At 43.0% G+C, this 25933-nt stretch overlaps 1 protein-coding gene across 4 annotated transcripts in view; it reads left to right on the top strand.

The window, feature by feature from the left end:
• Positions 1-25933, top strand: part of KCNAB1 (potassium voltage-gated channel subfamily A regulatory beta subunit 1) — a 364487-nt gene that overhangs the window by 59295 nt on the left and 279259 nt on the right. The window contains exon 1 of one of the 4 annotated variants that reach the window (XM_045197194.2): positions 1401-1856. The exons of the other annotated variants lie outside the window; for them this stretch is intronic. Within the exon in view, the coding sequence (XP_045053129.1) occupies positions 1615-1856 (242 nt within the window). The 5' untranslated portion in view covers positions 1401-1614. Of the gene's footprint in view, positions 1-1400; positions 1857-25933 lie in introns of those variants that run through there. 4 annotated transcript variants of the gene reach the window in all.

Here is a 25933-nt window from a genome sequence, read left to right on the forward strand (position 1 = left end):
TACACTGAAGGCCACATATTGACACCGTGTCTAGAGGGGAGCAAAAGACAGGGATGCACTGAAGAAGAAGGCTCATGTCTCACTTTTCACGACTGCTTTCCCAGTTCACCTGTTTCTTCCTTGGTTCTTACAACTTAGCCTGCTGTGAACATTTGTGTAGGTGTTTCTGTGTGGACATAGATTGAGTTTCTCTGGGATAAATACCCAAGAGTACAATTGCTGTGTCACATAGTAAGTCTGATATGTTTAGTTTTAGAAGAAACTGCCATACTTTGGGGGGGGATTGCAGTACCTTCTTACATCCCCACCAGCAATTTATGGGTGATCCAGTTTCTCTGAGTCCTTGCCAGCATTCAGTGCTAATGTCATGCTTATTTTAGCTGTTCTGGTAGGTATGTGGTGATATCTCAGTGTGGAATTGATGTGCCTTTCCCTAAGGGCTAACAATGATGGCCATCTTTTCATGTGCTTGTTTGCCATCTGTACCTCCTCTTCAGTAAAGTGTTTGTTCATTATCTTTTGTCCATTTTCAATTGAATTGTTTATGTTTTTATTGTTGAGTTTGGAGACTTTCTACATTCTGGTTATAAGGTTTTTGTTGGATATGTGGTTTGCAAATATTTTCTTTCAGTCTGTAATTTGTTTTTCCATCCTCTTTACAGGGTCTTTCACAGAGCAAAAGTTCTGAATGTTTATAAGACCCAATTTATAAATTTTTCTTTTTATGACGTGTATTTTTTGGTATCAAGTGTAGGAACTCTTCACTTTGCCCCAGGTCCCAAAGTGTTTCTGTTAAGTTTTTACCTATGAGTTTTATCATTTTACATTTGACAACGAAGTCTGTGGCCCATTTTGAGTTAGTTTTTGTATAAATATGAGGTATAAGTCAAGGGTTCATTTATTTTTGTCTATTTGTTTTTGCTTACTGATGTCCAGCTGCCCCAGCACCACCTATCGAAAAGCCTGTCCTTCTGTTGAGTTGCTCTGGAACCTTCACCAAAAGTCAGTTGGACACAAAGGTGGGGTCCTTCTGCTTTTCACAGCCACCTTATCAGTATGTCCTATAATTTGATAGCAACATCTGAAGAAGAAAAACAGTTAATGGACCTGTTGCTCAAATGAATCATGCCACTAGTATAATAAATTTGATTATGAAATATTTGATAACTTAGAGAGGTATCATTATACACTCATGAACTGTCCTCAAAGCCGTGTGGCCCGTATGAGAACAGAACATTGGGCTCATATCCCACCAAAATATTCCCTTTACCTAAATAGAAAGACATGGGAAAAATGCCCCCACTTTTTTCCCTCAGGGCCAATACTTCATGGCTGAAGTTTGACTTGGTGAACTTTACAGGGACAAGAAAAGTGATTGGCCTTTGTCAGGCTTCTTTTTTCACAGGCTTCAGCAGAGAAATGCAGCCAGCAGCTCTGCCAGGAACTCAGGAGCCGGCTCGCATACAAAAACCATAAGGGACATCTAAGGCAAACAGTCTGATCCCTTTTCGGGACACGCCAAAGCCAGATAACTCAAGTTAATCAGAGCAAGATACAGCAAGTCTTAGAGTCGAGTGCTGCGAAATCAGGATTGCTCCCCTGGGGTTTTGAAACATGCATCTTTACAAACCCGCCTGTGCAGACATCCCCAGCCCCAAGCTGGGTCTGCCCAAGGCCAGTGAATCTGCTCTGAAGTGTAGACGGCACCTTGCAGTGAGCAAGCCTCCTCCTCAGGCCGCCTGCTGGCCTGTTAGACCCAGTGGAGCAGCGGAATGGAAATACCTGGAGAAGTTTTTACGTGTCCATGGAATTTCGTTGAAGGAAACCACCAGGGCAGAGACGGGCATGGCTTACAGGTACTTGCTGGTCATACTGTCATCCAACCAGGGTGCTGCACTGAAGTCACAGGTTATTGTTAGCAAAGAAGTAAGAATTGGAATAGTGAAAAAAACACATGTAGAGAAAGGAAAAGAAATATGAATGCAGTGAGTCCTCTCCTTGGGCTGCCTTATTTTTTCAAGCTTTAAATTGTCTACTTCCTTTCTGCTCAAAAGGTCATGTAAAAAACAGTCAAGGTCACTTGTCAAGCTCCTAACGCTGTGCTGTCAATAGAAATGTCTTTGACCTTGAGTAGGCAGGTGATTTAGTGCATCAGTCCCCAACTTTTTGGCACCAGGGGCCGGTTTTGTGGGAGACAATTTTTTCCATGGACTGGAGGGTGGGGGATGGTTTCGGAATGATTCAAGTGCATTACATTCGAGCTCACCTCCTGCTGGGTGGCCTGGTTCTAATAGGCCTGGATGGGTACTGGTCTGTGGCCCTGAGGTTGGGAACCCCTAATTTAGTGGGTCATAATGAAGAATGAGGACTCTGGTCTTCTAAAGGGAATTTATAAATTAAGAGTAGGATTTCTTAGCTGCCTGGGCTTTAGGGCTGTTATTTCCTTCCAAGCCCAAATCATGTGGTCTGTGCTAATGGCTAATAAAGTAGTTTATGAAGCTGAGCTAGTTCTTCTTGAAATGACAGGACTTTTTATCAATGTAGCCCAAGATAAATTACTGGTTATTCTCTAAACTTCCAATCTCATTATTTATTCTGTGAAACATTAACAAAAGGGATAACGTTCCTTCCTGGTATGGGGTTGGATATGTAATCTTTATAAATCGCTCTGAGATGGAAAGCATCCTTCTCTTTCAGAGCAATTACTAGTCAAATCTCTGTAAGACGTGTTGTGCTTAGCTAAATCACTCAGCAGAAATGCTTCCTTGACTAACATGCCTGGAGTTTTAAACATCTGGGAAGCTGAGCCAAAGCTGTTCCAAAGGACAAGTGCGCTGAATAGTTTTTTTAAAAAAAGTATATATACACATATATAGTATTTGTAACGACCAGTTGTTTTAACTCAAGTCAAAACTACTCCACAGAATAAGATTGTTTTTGCATGGACAAGGTGTCCCCAATGATTTCAATTCTCTATAATCCAAAGGCCAATTTTAATGTAGTAGCTGTACTCTAGTTTATCCACTAATTTGATTAATAAAGCAATTTGCAATGAGATAGCTTCTCTCTGGAGGGCAGAGTATTTCACACAGACTTTTCTAAAATCAAGGGCTCATGCAGAAGAGGAATGTACTTTTCTAGGCTTATAGGGCGTATAAACATAGGCCAGCCCACCCCATCATGCTTTAGAAGTGGTGCCTAAGAAGAATCTACTCACCTTTCCAAGACAGCCAGAGGCTCCATACACTGGGACAGAGGAGGAAGTGCCAAGGTCCCTCACCCGCCTTTCCTGTGTCAGTCTGCTGAAGAGAGATGGAGCTGCCTCTCTCTATGCTTCTTCACATTCTTGCACTCTCTTCTCTATGCCTACCTTGACTCTCACTGGTAGCAGTGGTGGAATATAGACCAGGTGAGGATCGGCTGCTTCATTTAAAAAATAATAATCTGCCTTTGCATCTTTATCACAGGAGGAGTGGTATTACCATGAGCTCTTGTATAAACCTTCAGAAGGCAGACCTCTTTCTCTCAAAAGTCCTGGTTTGAATATCAACTACACATCTTGTGATGTGTGCCATGTTCAGACGAAGATATGTTCTAAGACGGTGTTTTCCAACATTTATGAAGCAGAGGAATACTATCCCGAAACAGGTAAAAGCAAAGGTGTCCTAGTTGAAGTTGGGGACCGGGAACCCACCTGCTCAAGGGGAGCAGTCAGCCCCAGCCTGGTTTCTGAGGCTCTATACCCACCCCCACGGGTTGAGAGTACAGTTCTGAGCTGACTCTTCATAGAGCCTTGGAGAACAAGGCTCTGGGACCTTGAGGGTACCAGGTTCTGCTCAGAGAGACAAGCTCTTGGGCAAGCGTGCATGCCATCAGATCTAGTAAGAAACAAGACTTAGGGGATTGTTGTTCCTCATCAGACTCTGAGAGAAGAAAAGTGCAGTTAGGTTGATCATTGGCCACAGGAATAGCCAAGGCTTTGAATTATGACGAACTTGCTGGGCGCTGCCACCTCTTCTGGCGCATTCCTCCATACCCTGCCCCCTACCTGAAGCATGTCTCCTTTCTCTAAATTACCACAGTACTTTGTCTAGTCTTCTTTCAAGGCACTTATTAACATTATTTAAGACATCTTTTTTTAAGCATTAGGGACAGATTGTTGGGGAAGAGAATCCTGGTTCTTTTGGTTCCCCCATAACTTAGCTTTGACCTTGACTTCTTGTAAACATAGTTGGGGTTTAGGAGAGAACGTAACTTCATATTCTCATTTCTATATCTTGATTTCTACTATTCCCTCAAGGTTTTGTCAAAAGACCTGGTTGAACCTGTCTGTCCTATCTTCTTCATGGAAAGGATTTTATTTCATGTGTAGTAGAAAGAGAATGGGCTTTGGCATTAACCAGACGAGAGTTCAAATCCCAGTTCTTCTGGCTTACAAACTGTGTGACAATGGGCCAGCTGTGACATCGAAGTGCCTAACACACAGTAGGGTGCTCACTGAATGTAGGTTTCCTTCCTGATTATTCTGTAGACTCTGTCAATCATCCAAGGGGCAGGTGATGAATAGCCCCTATAGATGAAACACAGAAATAGGAAAGATAAGAGAATAAGAAGGAAAAGACAAAATAAAACCATTCTCAGCAATTCACAATCTGTGTAGATTTCCATGCTGAGCTTTAGAATTCTGAGAGGACTGGAAGAGCTGGGTAAGCTCCTTTCTCTTCCTAATTTGGTTAGAAGCCATTGCAGCCTTCAGCCTGATACCAGCTGCTCAGGTCCCTCGATCATCTGTGAGAGAGCATTTTGTTGTGTTTCCATGGAGACTTGGTTATATTTCTAACTAAGGGTGACCAGGGGAGGGGAAAAAACAGTAAATATGCAAACACATGTATCAGCTGAAAAGAAACTGGAGGAAATAGTTTGGATGTGGTGTGAAAAGTGCCAAGTTGCTGTGTAGATCCTTCTGTTGGCTTAGAATTTTCAGCAAAAAGAGAAGTGTTTGTAGATTCATTTTATTAGTGTCTATAAAATAGTCACCCAAGAGGGTCCTTCAGTGATTTCTAAGTGACTAAAAGTTAGTTGTCTTTATTACATATGGTTGAACTCTGCGATAGGCAGTATACCCAAGCTTGGGTCGAGGTTAAAGTGGACTGAGAAGTAATTTTATGCACAAAGCACACACACACATACACATATATAAAATAGCTACATGGAATAAGGGTGCAGCAAACACCTAGCTTTGAAGCAATATTATAAAACTAACATTAGCTAAGAGGCACTCAGACATATGTAAAATGAAGGTCTAATCAAGGGGTCAGCAAACTTTTTAAAACTCCAGAGAGTAAATATTTTAGGCTCCCGGCATATCCACCTTTGGCCTAACGACTGAACTCTGCTGCCGCAGGGTGAGAACAGCCGTTGCCAAAGAAGCAAATGAGTGAGCGTAGCTGTGTTTTAATAAACTTTATTTACAGATACTGAAGTTTGAGTGTCATATAATTTTCTCATATCACAAGTCTTCTTCCTTTTTTTCCCCTCCCAAACCACTCAGAAATATAAAAGCCAATCTTACCTTGTGGACCGTACAAAATCAGGTGGCAGGCTGGATCTGGCCAGCGGGCTGAAGCTTGCTTACCTCTGGTATGGAAAACAAAGCTTTCGGTTGAAAAGGTTATTCGTTTATTTGTTTGTGTTTCTTTATTTTTTATACCTCCTTGTGTCCAGAGGTACTTAAGGGGTCCAAATGCGTGTAAATCAGAAAGATAAAAATAAATGTAGAAGGAGAAAAAATGAGGCCAAGACAGAGTAACAGCAGGAGAGAAGACAGTCTGGGTGAGTGAGCATGTCACGTGCAAGCCTTGCACTTGGACCTGGATTTGGCTCAGCACTTTCTAGCAGCACCAGATTGTGAAAAGGGAAACGGAGCCTTTTGAACAGTCACAGAGGCCTTGAGTTAGAGAGGAGCCAGGTGTGCTCGGTAGTGGCTCATCTGTTCCTGGAGGATGGAGAGTAGTTTCTCTCTGGGTTCTTCTTCCTTGTGCACTCAGTAACATGCTCCAAAGTATCCTTGTAGTAAACACAGTGTTGAGGTTCCTAGAGCTCCTCCCAGTGGAGCCCCTAATGTTAATAAATGTCATTGCATGAAATACTAATTCATCAAAAGCAAGTGGGCGGATGGTAGAAGAAATCATACTATTTTAATAGAAACCACATCGATCAGTTTGAGATTATTTATGCTTTCAAAATTCCCCAATAACGATGACACAGATATTGCTATTTATTATAGTGACAGGGTTTGTCCAGGTTTAGGGAATAAAACAATTGTTTTTCAAAAAACAAAACAGAACAAACAGTTATGTTATTTGCCAACCCTAAATAATTTTTTTATAGCTTTGAGCTGCAGGTGGGGAGGGGACAATAAAAAGAGAGGCGGGAGGAAATCTCAGCATTATATGGGGCAGAACTCGGAGATAATCTAATTTCTGATTTAACAGCTGAGGAAACTCGAGGCTCAGAGATGTTGGGTAACTAGTCTGAAGGAGTGAAGCAGGGAACACCTGTCTTTTGGTTCCTAGCCCAACACCTTCTGTAGACTCCCCATATTTATTTCCAGCTCCCCATCCATCTCACCCATGTCAACACACACACACACACACACACACACACACACACACACACCTTCCTCCTGGGGATGCCACATCATTCACCACCCACTCTTGTCCACTTCTCCAGGTGCTCCTCTTGTTGCTCTGCTCTGGAACCTGCTTCCATCCACTGCTCTGCCCCAAACATTGAGTCTCACTGATCATTCCTTTCCCTGTCTAGATTTTTCACATCCTCCTTGCCTAGGAAAATCCAATGCAGAGTCTTTCCCTTCTCTCTTACGGCATGACCTGTCTTTGCTGCACATAGAATTTGGATTATTAGCTGTGCACGTGTGTGTCTTATTCTCAAAACGATGCCTTCATCACGTTCAGGAGAAAGACTAGAGCTTATAATATTTTGTAGTTCTCCCATGCAATACAAATGCGTACAAAGTGCCCAGTGCATGTGTATTGCTTGATTGGGGTACTTCCATTGAGAAGTTGGGGAACAGAAAGAATGGCATCAAAGAGCAAATAGGAACCTCCCTTTTCTCTCCTATTTTCTCCTGCATATTAGGAAGAATGTGTTACTAAACCTTGCTGAGCTTTAGTTTCTGCATCTGTGAAATGGGCCTAATTCAACTGAGCTCACAATGGTGTGGTGAGAATTATGAAGTCATGCATGTGAAGTGCATAGCTCACTGCTTCCCAGAGTGGGAGCCTAACGAACTGAGTTCCCTTGCTCCAACCTCCATCTTCACCAACCCTAGGAGTCCATCATGTGGTCCTCTTTTAGAGGTTGAAAGAAAACAGGTATAATGGTGTAGAGAGGGGGACAGAAAATAAACACTTACCAATTCAGTCTTGCACAATGCTGAGCATATCGCCACCTCATTTACTTTTATAAATATTTGACTTTTCCTATCAGAATATATCCTTAGGATCTATTGACAGTTTTTTTCTTTTTACTTTGTATATGGTCTTCTATTTAATTAAAGCAGCCTCATGAAGCATTGCAATAAGTCACTCTCCAAATGGTGTGATGTGAAGACAGAATCATCTTTGACCAATCTGCATATGCCCAGTGGCTAGCTTCATGTCTAGAACATGAATATCTGAGACAGAATGAAGTGAATGAAACAAAAGGGCTAAAGCTCCCGTAGTATCTGGCAGCGCCTCCCCCATTGGCTCACCACAGGGTCCGAGAATGTCTTTGACTGGAGGCATCAGTGCCCCTGTTAAAATGGAATCTAAGCTGATCAGTGGCAGACCCAGAAGGAACTAGGACGTTGGCCAGGCCTAACCTGGAAACAGAGGATGGGAGAAGATTCTGGACTAGATCAAGGGGAAAGCTCGGGTGTCAGGGCCCAGCTTAGTGCTCTAGGTTGCCTGTGCAGGCACGCAGGAGGGAAGGAGCTGAAGAAGAGGGCAGGGAAGCCAGAGACAGACCTCACTCACCTGCCATCTCTTCTCAAAGATGTCCGCGTAAAGAGTTTGAAAACGTTCGTTAACTGATAGAGTTTTCATTAGTCTCAAAATGAAGATGCTAAAGATAAGCAGAAACTATTTTTCATGCTGAAAAGCGTTCCCTGGGTTCTGTCGTGGTGAGAATGTGGTGTCCTGGCTGGAGGACTTGAAGACCAGCTTCCTCCCTCCTGCTCTCTGATCCTCCCCTTCCTTTTCTAGGAAATAAAAATAACAAGCCCTCCCTGACAGGATAATACCATTCGTGCAAAGGGGCACAGCAGGACTCAGGAAAGACCCTCCTCCTCTTGCCCTTTCTGCTTTTCATAATTTCCACAATACAGCGTGGGAGTTAAAATCATCTTTGTTTCTAAATTAAACTTATGGTCATCCTCGGAGGATCCCCTCCCCACAACCACCTCCCTCCTCTGTCTTTTTTCATTGCATTCCCATGACCTACTTTATCATGGACCACATGGCACACTCAGACCAGTTTGAAAAGTAGTTATGGCCATGACCGTGAAAATCAAAGCCTAGGGAAAAATGCTACCTGTGCAGGGGGTTAGATTTCCTACATTAAAAAAAAAAAAAGCCCACATGCTTTATTTCAGACTGGCCTAATTTCGGTCAGCCGCAGGGCCTGAGCTCATGCACGCTGAGCCCTCTAGCTGTGGCTCTCCCGCGTTAACTTTCAGGAGGAATGTGGGTGACATCCAGATGGTTCAGGCTCCAAACCTATGTGATCACTTGACAGCTGAATAGGCTGCAGGTGAGGGGCCCAGCAGGCTTTGTGACAGAGGCCTATTCAGAACAGGGCGGAGTGTTGTTTCTTCTACTGACTGGAACAGGAGTTCTAGCGTAGTACATTTTTAAAATGTCAGTTTAGATAGAAAATGCTGTAAAATTTAAACAAGAGCGAGATGAGTGCCACCTGGATTTGAAATATTATTTTCATTCCATTTTGACGTTTCCACTTGTGGTTTTCCAGGGGAAAAGTTGCTTTGTTTCTGCGGCCTAAAGAAAACATTGAAAATTCAGGGTTGGAAAACAACACTGGATTACACGACTCCATATTTTCCCATATAGAAGTTGTTGACAGTGGTTTCATAAGAAAAAATAGGCATTTCGAGGTCTGTTTCTTTCTGACTATGGAGCAGCTATAGGTCAAATACATTTTTTTACTCAAAGGAAAAAAAAAAAAAAAAAACCTCTTCCTGAATTTCCCTGCAGTGCCTGTGAGTACCACTAGAATGCGCTATTTTATAAAGAAAATGGAACGCTTTAGTACCCTGAACCTCAGATAGTAGAAATCTTTACCCAGGCAATGTTAGAGCAGAACTTACATCTGAGTGTGTATATTTACCTTAATTGTGAAAATTAAGAAGTGTCTCTATTGAGATAACATAGAAAATTTTCTATAGTGAGGAAAATAAAAAAAGAAATTATGGCCAGTATACTTGGGATTCTCAGAAGCCCTAATCCTAGACCAGGCATGTTACCATAACCTAGATGATTGATAGAGCAAATTTTCTATGTCCCTGAGTTTCTGAGCACGAGGGTTCTGAACCACGCTGTAGAGCTCCAGGGCTGGCTGGTGGAGAAAAGAAAGGCCGATGTGTCCCCGACTGGGCCTTCCTTCAGAGGCTGTTTTGTTAGTGTCTTTTGTCCCATATAGGGTGCTGGCACCTTTTCACACAGTTAAGATGGAGCAGATTTAGTGAATCTGGAAGGTGTGTGTCAGCATGGCCTTGGAGACGGCCGCCTGGGAGTCTAGGAATGTCCTTAGCACTCTGACCTGTGGGTCTGGCTGAGCACCAAACTAGGAGATGGACGAACGGCGCTGCCCTTCCTCCTCTGTACCCAGGGCTCATTATCATTTATCACGGGACACCTGTCCACACCTACCACTTTAGCCTCTCATGCAGTGATCCCTTTGCCAGCCCATAGCTAGTTGTCAACTCCCGAGGATTTCAATTATACATCTTGTGATGTGTTAATGTTCAGACAAAGATATGTTCTTTCAAACAATTATGAAGCAGAAGAACAATTTCTGCAAACAGGTGAAAGCAAAGCTGTCCCAGTTGCAGTTGGAGGCCTGAGGATGTCTGCAAACTCTGTCATAGCCAAAGAAATGAACATCTAATGGTGGGAGTCCGGGTTGTAGAGGAGCTATTTTTAGACAAATTATCTAGTTCTTAAAACCAGGTTACTTTTTAAAAAAACTTCTTATTTGAACATAATTTCAAACATACAGAAAAGTTGCAAGAACAATACAAAGGACATCTTTAGGCATTTTACCCTTTAACACACTGTGACATTTCCCCCACTTGCCTTAACTCTGCTCAGGTTCTTACATGCTTGCTCCTTGTTCTTACATGCTTGCAGTCCCCCACCTCCAGTTCATTTCTCCAAGCTTTTGAGAGTCAGTTACATATGTCATGGTCCTTTATTCATAATACCTCCTAGGTTATTGTCTTATATACCCCCCAGTACAATTACCTACTTCAGTTAAATTTACATAAGGTACTTTCATTTGATCTACTGTCTGTATTCCAGTTCTGTCAACCAATACAATACTGGCCTTTATAGAAATTTTTTCCTCCACTAATACTGAATCCAGTTTAGGATCACATATTGTTTTGTTGTTGTTATGTCTTTTTAGTTTTCTTCAACCTTGAACAGTTCAGGCAGGAATTAATATTAGCACAAGGAGGTCTGTGGGAAAGAGCCCTGACTAATTGTAATGTCGGCTTTGAGTTGGGAGGTGGCGCTGTAGGGCCGCACAATGCAATGCTTGTCCTGAGGTCAGGTTCCCGCTACCAATTCTGTGAAAGACTGTGTTACCCAGCAAGGGCCAGTACGTTTTCATCTTGAACTTTAGGTCCAAAGCTGAGGTGGATCTCAGAGACTTACTGACCAAATTGACCTTCATAAATTCAGCCATCTATCAGTGGTCACTCATCTTCATGACGCAGTGCGCGCCAGTGGTGCAGTTGACTCACTAGGAGCTGGAGCAAGGCACTAACAGGCAGGGTGGGAGGGCCAAGCACGCGGCTACTCCAGACTGCCCAGCCTGAAGGCAGGTACCCGTGGATCCGGGTCAGGGAACCACCCCAAGAGCCTGGAGCAGCCGCCAAAGGCAGAGGCCTGTTCCAAACTGGCTCCAGCACGGAAGAGGGTGGATTGTGGCAGTAGGTTCTGGTGAGCCCACTGTGGGAGATGCCCCAGCAGGCAGGGAAACGTAGGTTCTGAGTGGGTTAGATGTAATATTTTTAGACAAGGGAGTTTGGACCCAATCTCCTTTAGTCTATTTTTTCCCATGATATTTCTTTTAATTTGTTAAGGCAGAATGAGATAGAAGCTCTGACAATTGTGGAATGTCATGTAGTATATGCAGTTCGTTAAGTACCTGAGCTCTGGCTTTAGCATTTGAAGTGTCGTAACAGGTCACCAATTCACTCTCCTTTTGCCATTTTACAGCACTCTATAACTCAGCACACGGTGACAACACATACCTTTAGAGGCTGGCCATGGCTTTACAAAGGAGCTATGATTGCTTCCTGAGATGATCATTGTGTAAGATGGCACTTCTATGCATGACTTCCCAAAAGGTTAATACTCATTGTAACTTTTTCATAAGAGTCATCAAATTAGCACCTCTCTCCTTTCCTCCTGTCTTTCCTTGTAGCACTCACTTGTTCCTGTGTTGTCTCTCCACCTCCCCACCCTCCGCCTCGCCTCCGGAGTGCACTCCAGGAGGACAAGGATTTTATCTGTGTCGTTAATGCTGAATCCCCAGAACCCGGTGCCTAGTGTAGAACTGAACAAGTATTTGCTGAATAAATGAATTATTAAGCAGGAGTAGGACAAATCAGCCTTCATTATTCACTGGCTGACAATCTGCTGGATCATCAGACATGGGGCGGGGTGGGGGGCTGTTCCACCAGGCGCTCCATCCAGAGTTTCCCTGACACTTACTTCCTAATTTTCTCTGCTTAGTAAAAGCATCCCAAGTGTCCTCATTTGTGATAGCAGCACTTGGAGACAGCATTGTTCCCACAGGAAATAGGTCCTTAAATCTTGGATTTTAAGATCCTTTATCGGTGCCATCACACTGAGCATGATGTCACACGCTCATTTTAGTTTTGTTTCTCTGCAGATGTTCATCTTGTTTCACTTTTCATTCACTCACTTCCTTCACTCTGATCACAGTCTTCGCTGTGCTTTCCTCCAGGAAGCTCCCTGTGGTGTCACTGGCTAACCCTCTCCGCAGCAGGGTCCTAAGTTATAATGATCGGAGTGGCTTTCACTCTGCACATACTCCTCACTTCTCCTCTGATGTGGTGCTTATGTACCCACCGAGTGGGGCCCTGGGCCTCTCCTTCCCCACCCCTTCCCACCATAAGCTCTTCCCCTTCCTACCCCTTGTCCTTCAGTCCCATTAGCTAGCTCTCTTTGATTTATGCTTTTCCTGATCACTTTCTATTTCCAATTTTATTATAAGAGGGGCATCATCTCATTAGATTACCCAGGTGTCATTTCACAAATGATGGGGGGACAAGTCTGGAGAGTCAGCCCTCCTGTTGAGATTCCTGGAGGACCCATCATTCTAAATACACTAGAAGATGTTCTCTTTGCTCAGTAACTGGATGACTGTGAATCCTGTTTGGACCTTCTTGTTCTTGGAATGGGTCAGACTGTTCCAGGAGCAACCTGGGCCACGACAAAGGAACTCTTTACCTGGTGATTTGCAGTTGCAGGATGGTACCTTAGTGTTATCATTAGGTCATTGTGAGGTTTCTCATAGGAGTGTGGCCCCACTCTACCTCCTGGGCAAGACGCTGACTTGTTCAGTGTTAGTGGAACTGGGCAATGACACTTTTCTACTCAGTGGGTATAATCGCCTGAAGGAGCTTGAGTGAGACTCAGTGACAGAGGACAGAGCCCAGCTGTCTGGTTTATGCTCCTTCCTAACAACTGTTTCTTAAGGCTAATGGCTCCACTCTCAGCTTCGTATGGTGGGTCTGCGGCAGCTTCAAGCTCTCCTCTCATCTTCATGATGGCTGACAAAAGCTCCCTTTCACTTCCAGAAGAAATGAAGAAAGAGCTTTCTTCTCATGAAAGTTCATCTTCTTGTTGATTTGTTGGTTTTGATTTGGTGTCCTGTCCACTTCTGGATCATTGACCAGACCTGGGTGATGGTAGAAGCTGACTTCTCTAAGCTTCCTGCTCAAGCCCTCCTAAACTAGCTAGCTAAGAATGGAGAGGCAGAACACTCTTGCTATGAGAAGAGGGGAGTAGATTATGATGAGGCAACCTGCATACGTCAACCATACGTCTAATGATCACATCTGGTGGGGGTGGGGGGAAGAATGTATTGTGAGCTGGTGTGGCAATAGACTCATAATAAGATTCCAGTTAGTCAATCATCTGGATATTGGGAATGAGACTACTCCACCATTAACCAGCTGTGTGCTATTCCACTCCTTGAGCTCTGGATCTTGTCTTTAGTTCTCCTCTTGTTCTAAAACCCTATGACTTTTTATGTGTTGAGGGATATTTTCCTCTATTGGTCTATATCACCAGTAGCTTATGCTACTTAATCACATGAATAAAATAAACAGAAATCTAATTTAACCAAAGGTAGAAGGGAAACATTGGCTTTAAATGCTATTTAATTTAGCATGAAAAGTAATGCATTTTTAATAAGGAACACATTAAAAACTCATAAAGTGGTTTATTTATCAGGTGGTTAGCCCCTCCACTACCCCGATAACTACAGTTAAGTTCCATCAGCGGTTCAGTAGGTGCAATTATACAAATGCCATGTTTCATTTTACATCTGATTACAGTAGTTCTCCCTCCTCACACAGTCTGTATATGAAGAGTGAGTAGAGTTTTAGAATCTGTGTAGATATTGCAGATAATTTAATATCTCTTCCCTACTATCCCTACCCCCAGTAATTTTACAAATATATTTTCTGAGGCTTGAAGAGGTTAAGCAATCTGCTAACAGTCCCATAGATGGTTTGCTGAGTTCTAGTTAAGAATTTAACCAATCACTTTTGATCTACTAGTTTACTCTTTGTACAGTAGAATTATTCCCATCAACAAAGACTGACGAGCACCAGTTGTGCCTGGGCAGCTGCCAGTCACCGGACTCATAACAGGGAAGTGCATAGTTTCTGGCTTCAAGCAACCACCAGAGCAGTCCAGTGGGTGACAGAGCCATGTCAATCAGATGATTAGAGTCTGGCTAGATAAATGCAATACTGCGGTTTCAAACACAGTCATAACTCAGCAGAGCAAGTGATGAAGGATCACTTGAGAGTCGGGGATGACTGGAGAGGTGTCAGTTCATGCACAGGGTTTTGCAGAGTGAATAAGAACTCTACGATTGGTCCAAGACTGGGAGAGCATTTGGTGTAGAGGGAATAGTATGTTTGAAAGCCAGGGATGATTGTTATGTGAAAAAGTTTTGGAAAGAGAGAGATGTGGATTGAATGCTGGTTCTAAGGCTTACTACGTGGGTGACTTACACAATTTATTTATCCCTTCTACCCATTCACTTTTTTCATCAGTAGAATGGAAATAATTACCTATCCCATAAGGTAATGAGAAGATTAAATAATGTTACAACTAGAAAGCACATAACATAGTAGGAACTCAGGAGCAGGTAACTACTCTTTTCTTCCTTCCTGCTTCCCTGCAGACCTTCTTGGTGAGAAGAGTGCTAGAAGAGGAAGTTAAGGGGCAGGAAAGAAATGTGTCAATCGTTGGAAAAATTCCCCATGCATAAACTCTTGCTGGATTCTTAGGCAAAAGAGGCAAGACCAAATTTGTGTCCTAAAAAGGTATTTTTGGAAGAATTGTGCATAGAAAACTGATAGAAAGATATTCTAATAATCTAGGTGAGAGAGCTTGAAGATACGGGCATCGGTAGTGGGATGGAAAGGCGAAAGCACGGACTGAGCGATTTGGGGAGGTGCGCTGAGCGGGCCGCATTCTGGCACAAGCTGTGTGCAGTGCATTCTGGTTTTCATTTGCACACGGGCATTAGAGATCGTGTAGAAGGGAAAATGCCCACTGATCTAATTAGGCCCCAAGGAACAGAGGCACTCTGGCATCAGGAAGGAGGCAGAAGGGCAGAACTCAGAAGCAGCAGCTGCATTGCTGTAGGCTCTTGTGTCTCTAAAGTGCTTCCACAGAAGCACTTAAATCATCCCCATCCTCATTCACATGAAAAGAAACCTCAGACAGAGCCACTGCACTGTCCAATCTTTTCTCCATTATCTGACTTTAAAGCAACCCCTTAAACTACTTTGTTCCTGAGCCAATGATCTCTTTACTACAATTTATTAACTCAGAGTAACCTCAAATACCTTCCTTTTAAGCAGCTGAAGACTTTCCTCTGAGGCTGGCCTGTGTGTGCTCTGTCACAGGCATTGAAGCACCCAGTGGGCGCGGGGCTGGCCTGGGGAGTGCTCGCCACATCCCTTGGATCAATTGCAATTATCTCCATCATCCTCCATCCCTTAACTTCTGCTTCCCTTTGAAAGCCCTGTGGCCTTTATTAGTTTGTCTTTCTTGTTTTCAAATTAGTCTTTACAGCCCTTGTACTGATGACAAACCTGAAAGACGGAATAACTTGTAAACATACACACACACACCAACTTCTCCCTGACCCCCCCCCCCAGAGGGCTGACATAAAAAAATAATGTTGCCCTGGCTGGTGTGGCTTCCGTGGATTGAGTGCCAGCCTGTGAACCGAAGGGTTGCTGGTTCGATTGCCAGTCAGGGCACAGGCCTGGGTTGCAGGACAGGCCCCCAGTAGGGGGCATGTGAGAGGCAACCACACAGGGATGTTTCTCTCCCTCTTTTTCTCCCTTCCACTCTCTAAAAATAAATAAATAACATCTTTAAAAACCCCCAAAATCTCAATTTAAAAAAGAATATTATCTGACTTCCAACCTCCTTACAAGGGCGTGCTAGGCTCCAGTCAGAGAGAACTTTTTTCCATTTCATCCCTACTTTAGATCGAACTAGTATTTTGGAATTTGTTCATATTTTCATTTTGAATATAACTAGCCACATATATACTTTGAAAATCTTTTAACTCTACCTTCATATGGGTTCCTTCATAACCTATGAAAGCTGGCCCTCACTCAAAAGCCTCGTGACTTCACACTTTTCACAAAGCGGTTGATCTTCGACTTTATTATCCACAAAATATCTGTATGTGGGAGCCCAGATGAAAACAAGTAAAAAATTACTGGCAAGGTACTTTTACTTTTATCTGTAAAAATAATCATGTGCTTTGACTGCCTATGTTTTAAAAAACTACCCACATAATTTTCTTAGGTCTGACATGATTTAGATGCTGAAAGCGTTCTAAGAATTCACAAAACCTCAGGACACACCTGTAGAACACTGGGCTTATGCTACCTGACCTCAGTGTGGGGCACCTAAGAGAAGCCTTTAATTAACTCGTATCTGCAGGGCTTTCATTACCTGAAATCATAAAGTGGTTTTCTGAACTTTGCGTAGAATAGATCACATATTTAGCATGTATTTATACTGGATGTTTTTAAGCAAGAAAGACAGAGCAAACAGAAGCAATAATCTCATACCTGTTTATTTTTATGCATTAGGTAAATTCGCTATTCCCTCCAATTTTAGGCCTATCAACTAGGCAGCCAGTCAACTGATAATTTTGACCACCTGCTACCTGCAAAATATTATGCTAAACACTAATAAGGCTCTAACAACTCTGAAAGCAAAACATCCCATCAGCTGCCATTAATCTCCTCCCTCCCCACTCTCTGGAGAGGGCTGTTGTCTCGTTTCTGCTGTACACTCATCTGAATCTTCGGGCATTCAGAGTCAGGTTGGAGGGAATCACAGATGTTAAGACATGGGGTCTCTTCCTGAAAGGATAAGGTGGCCACTAACTCTCTCACAGACACGTGGTGCCTGTGAGATTCCTTCAGATCATTCCTGCCAGTGCCTCAAAGTGAGCCCATTTGCCAGACAGCATTTTGATATCATCCGTAACTGTTACCCCTGGGTTTAAAAAAAAAAACCAAAAACTCACCAAAAGCATTACCTTGGATCAGCCTGGGAGTCTGCCTGCTCTGTGTCTCCAGATGAATAAAAACAACTCTTTGTCTCCTTCATGTGATTAGCTGCTTCCAACTTAAGCCAAAGGAAAATGAAATCCCCACCGATATTTGTTTAAGACAACAATAACATCAGAACAACAAGAAAAACCATTTTACAGTCAATTACAAAATTCACAAAACTTAGGTGCTCTGAAGTTAGCAACAAATTGCAGGGGGATTATACTTAGGTGGTGCATAAAACTGCTTTTAGTACTGAATTCTAGATGTACTTGAAAACAGGACTCCTACTACACCATCGTATGTGGTGACCACTAGTAATATGTGGTTATTTAAGTGAAAGTTAACATGCAATTAACATAAAATTTAGTTCCTCAGACACATTAGCGTATTTTGAGGGCTCGATATCCACGTGAGGCCAGTGGCTACTGTGTTAGACAGTGGAGATACGGAACATTCCATCATCCAATGAAGCAGCCCTGCACTAAAAGATCAACTCGTGGCACGAATCTCAGACTCATCGTCCATAAAGTTGTCTTGCCTGTTATGGATTTTTCAGGTTTTCAAATGAATGATGGCATTTAAAAAAGTTGTATTAATTCCTAGTCCCCTTATCTTGAGACAAGTGTGGGGTCTGGTCAACCACCATGCCAACCTCACGGCGAAAGCATAGGAATAAGGGTCATTAAGTACCAGATTACTGCCTGGCGGTGGGGCTAATTTAATCACTTGTAAATCAAACCCGGTTGTGGAGACAGTGTCAGAATGTGCCTCACCAGAGAGCATTTTGATGTATGCTATTCTGCATGCCCAGTTATTTCTCAAGTCAATGAGAAGCATTATTCGGTTGGTGATTAAATTACCACGACGAGCAGATTTCTCGCACCAGCTGAACCCTGTAATTAGGAAAAGAGAACTACGAATTTTGTCTTCATTCGCGTTGATTCAAATCTAGTCATAACTTTTGGCTGGGTGTAGACGTTTAGATGAAGAAGTACTTTTAATTTAACTTTATCTTGTTATCTCATTACCCTTGTGCAGTAATGACAAACTTTGTACAGAATTATAAATCAAGGCCAAGTGTTGTCTGGGTGCTATGGTACCAAGATTCATTTAGTGTGCACACAACCTAATGATCTGCAGGGAGATTCATCACTTGTGATCCTGTCTTCCAACCGGGGAGTCAGATGGCGACGCATACTAATGCACCAAAGCCAGTGCAGGGCGTCCAACCTTCTCAGATCTAACTGATTCTTAACCCATTGGCTGCAGGAAGAGCTGCCTTTCAGAGCCAATTACCTAAATACATTGAATTAACCTGGGAAAGTGGTGAAATACAAAGCCAAGGGCAGGATGGCTTACCCGACCTACCCTTGGCTGTTGACAGTTGACCCAACACCACAGATTAGATGTGACCAGAGAAGAAAGACAGGAGTGCCCTGGAAGAGAAGAGAGCAGTATGCTTTTTAATATATATATATATATATTTACACACATACATATTTATTATTTATTTATTTAAGAGTGAGGGGGAAGGAATACAAAAAGAGAGGGAGAGAAACATCAATGTGTGAGAGAAACATCCATCAGTCACCTCTTGCATGCCCCCACCAGGAACCCAGTCTGCAACCCAGGTATGTGCCCTGACTGGGAATCGAACTGGTGACCCTTCAGTTCACAGGCCAGCACTTAATCACTCAGTCACACCAGCCAGGGCAGCAGCATACTTTTCAAAGCACTTTGACATATAGTACCTTATGTGATCCTCACATCATTCTGTATCCAAGCAGGGAAGGATTAGGTGTCACAAATGAGGCAGCTTTCTGGAGAAGAATCTCTCATTTCCCCACCTGTGTCCCGGCAGCTCTGCTCCTCCGCAGATGCCTGCTTGTAGTTATTTGTGTGCTTGGCCATCTCTCTCACTGGACTTGAAGGTATCTGAAGGCAGGGGTGGGACAACCATGCTCCATTTATCTGGTTTTCCTGGCATCTAGCCTGATGCCCCCTATACAAAATGTTTATTTGCTGAGAAAAAGAAAGGTGAATAAACACAAAAGATCTGCAAAGGAGGTAGGATAGTTTACTTTTAAGGAAGAAAAACATCGTGCTAGGTTTCGTTTGCTCTGCCCCAATTCAGGAAGACACTGTTTGGCATGACCTGGCTCACACAGTCCCCGGTGATGGAGTTCGAGCCAGGACTCGGGTCTCCTTTCAGTACATTTCCCACTATGCTGTTCTATTCTTCTTATACTACCGAATCTTTAAGGCATCCCATTTCTCTTTGTGGCTAGTCCAGGAAAAGGGAAAATGAATTTTACCTTAATACTGAATAAAAATAGATGACAAATGCTTAAGTAGGAGGAATTGAAACGCTGTACTGCTCTTTATACTTTTGTTCCTGGATATGATGCCTAAAACCTCCTGATGTGAAGGGAGGCCCCAGCGAAAGCAGACACGTGACTGCGTGACTGCAGCGTTGCACCGCAAACTGGGCTCTGAGCACAGGCAGGTGAATGGAGTGCTGGTCCCCGATGACCAGAGGCATGCGATACCCTGTGCGGTCAGGGGCACGTGCAGCTTGTAGGCGCGCTCCGAAAGTCTGTTCTGTTCTCAGCCTGGAGGTTCCAGAGGAGAGGCGGAGTTTAGCTGAGCAGAACAGAGGAGACCGAAGAGGTAGCGGTCTCCACAATCAGCAGGACTTCGTGCCCTACGCGTTGCATGAGCACTCCTAACTCGCAAACTCCAGCGTGAGGTTTGCTTTACTGACAAAAGTCATAGCTCCTTCACGGGCCTGTGATGTTGCATTTGCCTTTTCTCTCCTGAGCAAATGTTTTGTTATATTGAGTGTTTTACTTATATCTACGTTTAGACTACTTTCGTATTTATGGTTTAACTCCCTCTTGTATTTCTGAGCTCTCCTGGTTTTAGCTGTCCAACGTAAACCATTGGTTCTCACCTTTGGATACGTAGTTCCCCCTTATCTGCGGTTTCACTACCCCTGGTTTCAGCTACCGGCAGCCAACCATGATCTGAAAATATTGAATGGAAAATTCCGGAAATAAGTAATTCATAAGTTTTAGATGCCACATCATTCTTTTTCTTTTTTCATTCTGAGTAGTATGATGAAACCTCACACCATCCCACTCTCTCCTGTTTCGGAAGTGAATCACCCCTTTGTCCAGCAGATCCACACTGTAATGTGATACAACAAGATATTTTGAGAGAAAGAGAGACAGAGAGCACATTTACATAACTTTTATTACAGTACATTGTTGTAATTTTATATTTTATTATCAGTTACTCTTAGTCTCTTACTGTACCTAATTTATAAGTTAAACTTTATTACAGGTAGGTACATGTAGAACAAAATATAGTATATATGGGGCCAGTACTATCCACGGTTTCAGGCGTCACTGAGGGTCTTAGAGAGTCTCCCGGTGGATAAGGGGCTACTGTACTACTGCGAATCTTGTTGAACTGGGGACTTGTTTACTGTGTTTTCACAAAGCCTCTCCCCCTTTGGATCGCAGAGTGCTTCCTTGAAGGTGTGTGAAAGATTCTTTGGCTGTGCTCACGTGCAAAGGAAAGCCTGCAGTGATGCCGGGAACTGAGGCATGGGAATCACCCAGCTTTTGGCCGGAGTTGACCCCCCTCTTTTTTTTCCCATATGCAGATGTTCGGTGAAGGGAGAGAGGGTAATGGCCTTACTTGGGGTAGAGGTAACGTGCCAAGATAAACTGCAGAAGCAGTGAGAAAGTGGAATACTGCAAATAACATGCTCGGCTTTACTATAAGTGCAGTGTCAAAATGATTCTCAGTGTTATAACATGGGACAAAGTAGGGTGGAGGTGGCACATGTTCCCTGCCTGGAAGTCTCATGGCCTGTGAGACCCACACTCGGTTTTTAGTACATTCAAAGGCCCTAGCAGTCTCAGCCTCGGATGGCCAGGGGCGGTGGTGGATGTGGCTTGAAAACAAACAGGAATGGCAGGACCTGTAAATAAATTGTAGGGTAGAACCAGACAGATCGTAACAGAGTAAGATTGGAAAGGAACAGGTAATCCCAAAATAAATAATGTCAATATTTTATCTTTATTACTGTACTAGAAATTTTTTAAATTATATGTATATAAGTAGTCAATAATATAGGATATTTAAAAGTAACCCTACTTAATGAAATTCAGTGAGATCCTTCTACTTCTTATGTGGTTTTAAATCTGTTAAAGTACTTCCGAATGTCAGCCACTGGCCAATAGTTTCTCTGCCTTTGCGGTAACCGCACTATCGCACAGACAGACACCCTTTCAACTGAAGGTGTAGCCGAAATGAGTGGAGAGAATGTGTGGAGTGAATAAACTGGTCGATAATTTTCTGAAAGATTTTTATTCTAACTAAGCTTCTCTTTTTCTAATAAAGTTCTTACAGAAGTGTGGGCTTTTCATGTGACTTTGTATAAAGAATTTTTAGGATTTTTATGAGCCAGGTTGCATGGGTATTGGTGTATTTAGTTTCACAGGACATTTGGGGGTCATTCAGTACATGGGCACTTCTTGGTTGCCTTGGGTTGTCCCTGTAGGACATGACCAGTGCTGCCCCAGGTAGCTCTGGACCCTACTCAGACCCCAACAGGGCAAGGAGTCTGTGGGACCCAAGAGATGTGCCCCTGCAGCTGCTACCCCTTTCTGAACCATTCTCCACGCAGATCCAGAACTCCAGAATCCTCCTCTAGAGGGCTCAGCCTCTTGGATGGGTTTCCTTCCTGCAGGGTGTGGACGTATAGGCTGGGCTGTCTGCCTGGGCTGGGACGTCCTCAGGGGTGGCCTGGGAAGCTCTCTCCGCAGAGACTAAAGAAGTACAAGATGGACAAGAAGGGACTTTCATCCACAAGGTCAGGTGTGAGCTTGTCCCTGGCCTAGACCCATTAAACTGCAGTGGCCACGTCATCATTTTCACAATCAAATCATTTCTGAGAATTTCTGAAATGCCCACTAGAAGTATTGATAATCGAACTGTTCGGAGCAAGAAGGTTAATTTTCTTTTCTAACAGCTGAACTTTCTGTGAAGATGACACAAACGAATGCTAGAGATGTTTTGCGCTGTGACAGCATCAATGGAATAAAAGTGTGTAATTTGTAAAGATGCTTACTTTGAAGAAAATTCATTGAAATGTATCAGATCTGGTATGTTTGATAAAAACAAACAGCCAATTTTAAACTAAATAGCTTTTTAACCAAAATAAAAAATGCCAGTGCAGATTGGTGTTATTCATGGAACTTCCATGGTGTAAAGTGCTATGGTATATGATGTTATACAGCCAAGAGTCAGGAAAACTGCACTCTAGTTCTAGCACTTCTGCGGAACAGCTGAATTATTGGGGCCATGACCTCTTAGGATCTCAGTGTTGATGTCTCTTAAATGAGAGACAATGGACAAGCTGCCCTCTGAGCTTTCTTCTACGTTTGAAAGTCCAGGAGTTTGGCACAGCCATATTGTCTCAGGTACCTATGTGACATAAGATATTTGTCAGATCGAACACACCATCAGTTGTAAGATTCAGCATTAATTTGTGTGCTGTTAGGAACGAGACACAGTGCCTATCGCAATTTTAAGACTATTGAGTCTAAGAAGCATTCGAGTTCTGAGATGTGAAAAATATAAAAAAGTGCATCTTAGAGTCTCTAAGACACAGTAATTCTTCTTATTCATCTAAACAGCTTTTACAGTCTTACAAAGTACCTACCATATCGAGTCATTTATCTCTGCACTCAATAAATAATACACACCTAGTGCCTACTTTATTTCAAGCTATGTAACATGCATATATCAAAATGTATTGAATAATGGAATTTTAAAAGTATACCTGCCTTTCATAACATCAACATGTGCATAAAGCTAGTGATTCAGCTGAAAAATCAGCTCAAATAAACAGCAAGATCTTCTCTTATGAGGACAGCAGGATCACCAAAAACTTAGTTTCTAATGTGGACATTGCTCCACAGACATTTGTATTGAGAAATGGAAGGCAGGTGAACAAGAATTTCCAGAGCAGTTTCTCAGCAATCAAGGGACCCTGGTTACTTTTTCCATATTTTAATGAAACTCTTATTGAAACAAGCACTACTTAATTCCATGACTCTCGTGGAGGTACCCTTTTATCTGTCATTTCTTTTCTAGGAGAAATAAGGCAAGGAATGAGTGTTTCCTATGAACCACTTTTATACTATATTACATGTACATGATGTATTACTATGCTACATTGTTAGACTTATGTATGCACACTTAAATATTTATATTGTCTACCTGTGTCTCACAGTACCCTAAGACATAGTACGGCCTTAAACCAACATTTTGTAGGGAAGGAGACTTCCCCAGAGAACTCACTCTCAGAGTCGGAATCTTGAGTGCGCCAGACGAGTGACGAAGTGGCTTCATTCAGCCCAAATATCTTCACCCGTGGGGGTTGTGCTGGGACCTGAGAAAGATGGCAAAGAGTTAGTTGAAAATGCTTGAATCCCTCTATATAATGGAAACAATATGCAGTAATTTTAACCCTAATTATATACCATAACAATCTGTCCTTCTTCTGGACGGAATGGGCAAAACCCCTAAGTCAGGGATGACTAAGAGAGTTTCTGTTATTGTTCGGTTTGGATTTCCTGTCTCGAACTGTTCTTGCCACGTGGAATATTTGAATATTTCTAATTGGTCTTCTCTTTCAGTCTCTGTTTACAGTTGGTTTTAAGCACAGAGTCCTGACCAGTCCTATTTCCTCCTACTTCTGAAGGCTGCTCTCTCCGAGCATGGCCCTTCCCGGGTTCCTGGGGTCTGGCGTCCATTGCTCTGGGACCTGAGCACATTGTGTTTTCTGATCAGCTAAGTGTCTTCTCTAAACGGGGTTGAGGAGAGGAGTTCCACACGCTGCTTTCTGGGGGCGAGCAGGGCGAAAAGTGGCAGTTAGGACACTTTGAGTCATGGTTCAAAGGTTATGGCTGGTTATCTGTTCTGGGTTTCTGTGCTACCTCATTGTTTCCTTTGTCTTAGTGTAATCTACACTAGGAAAAAATTTATAGTTGTTTAAATATGTTGCTTAAGGGCATTTCTATCGAATCTGAGCATCAGGCCATAGTCGGAAACTTCCTGCACACACAGACACTGAAATCAGTTTTCACTTACGTCGTTTTGCCCTGTGACATCCCGTCCAGGAACATTATCGTAAGGGTAAGAATGGCTTATGTTGGTTTCCTTCCCTTATAAATGTCATTGAATTACGCTTTCCTGAAGACTCCTAATTCATATGAGGACATTTTAAATATAAATGTCTCCCCAGTGGTCCTTTGGCTGTGGAGAAATTAGCACAGACTATAAAGCAGAGTGTTTGGAAGAATATCCCTGAGGGAAATAGGAGAGCAAGAGGAAAAGAGATTTATATCTTTCATTTAGTGGTAATACTTATCTTATGCAATTTTACATCATTAAGTCCATTAAAGGACAAGAGTGTAAAATATGTCCTCCCTGAAGGCTGTTTTTCATCTTTGCATATCATTCTATGCTTTGAATTAACCCATCACAGGAAGTGTCCAACGTGGGTGTGCTTTAGTGCTCTGAGTGTTCATTTCATGGGCTCTCCACCCCCTAACCCTGCACCCCCCCCCCCAGAGCTGAAACACCACAGAGCCTGCCTCTGTAAGTACATAACCAATGGTCTTCTCTGACCACTCGTTTCTGAAAATTCCTTTTGAAATCAATAGCAAAAATGCCCAGTCTATTGGTGGGTTCCACGTTGTAAGCTTCCCTCACAAACCACAGCCTGCTCGGGGGCCTTTAAACTTCTTCCATCTGACCAAGTCACAGGAGATTTCTGGGAGTGGAATTATCTGAGAATTCGAGTGTGTGCCAGGTAAGGGGGTTCTTTATATCTCTTCACAAACACTTTTCAAATCCATTTCAGCACAGCCTGGACATGGTAGACTGGGTTTTGCATTTCTTGACAATGTGCCCAGTACACATAATTTTAAAATAATATATACAAGATTCAGATAAACTTTGAGAAAAACCCCAGAACTTAAAACAAGATGAGCATTGGGTACCCAGTGGATTTGCACATAAACCTGGCAATTTTCTTGGTATCTTCACTCCTCAGGAACTGTTATTAAACCAGACACACACTCGATTCCCTTTGGTGGGGTGTGGAGGCAGAGGGACAGTGGAGTTTCATAGCAGAATTTTTAAGCATTGCCCTGTTTCATCATTCAAATGGCATTTAAATAAGGGAATTAAGATTGTGATATGGTTGGTCGCATGCATCAGGCCCAGTAGTCAGTGGCAAGTGGGACTAAGGGAAGATAGAGGCTTTTTAAGGTAAATTGAGGCAGTCATTGCGAAGCTGTAGAAAGACAGGCAAGGAGATAAGACCCCTTAGGCCAAAGGATTGAGGTAGGATGTGGAAAGTCCTCGGGGCGATTGGAGAGGCTGGGAATACTTTCTGAGCCTGGATTTAACCACAGAGGAGCAGAGGGTGTCCAATGCCTGTTAAGATAGACTTGCTCCAACCTACCCGTGCAGCCCCACACCACCTCACCAGCCTTGCTGTCTTCGGGCAGATTCTTTCAGAAACTGACTGGGCTATTTTATGTACTGATGGGCCTTTGACATTTTGCTGCTGGGAAGGACATGGAAGGTTCATCAAAAGCACCTGGCAAGTGTTGTCTAACAAAGGTTCCTTCTCTGAAGGAAAAAATGTCCGGAAGAAGCTCTGAACATCAGATG

The sequence above is a fragment of the Desmodus rotundus genome, chromosome 2 (genome assembly GCF_022682495.2).
Source record: "Desmodus rotundus isolate HL8 chromosome 2, HLdesRot8A.1, whole genome shotgun sequence".
Taxonomy (NCBI): domain Eukaryota; kingdom Metazoa; phylum Chordata; class Mammalia; order Chiroptera; family Phyllostomidae; genus Desmodus; species Desmodus rotundus.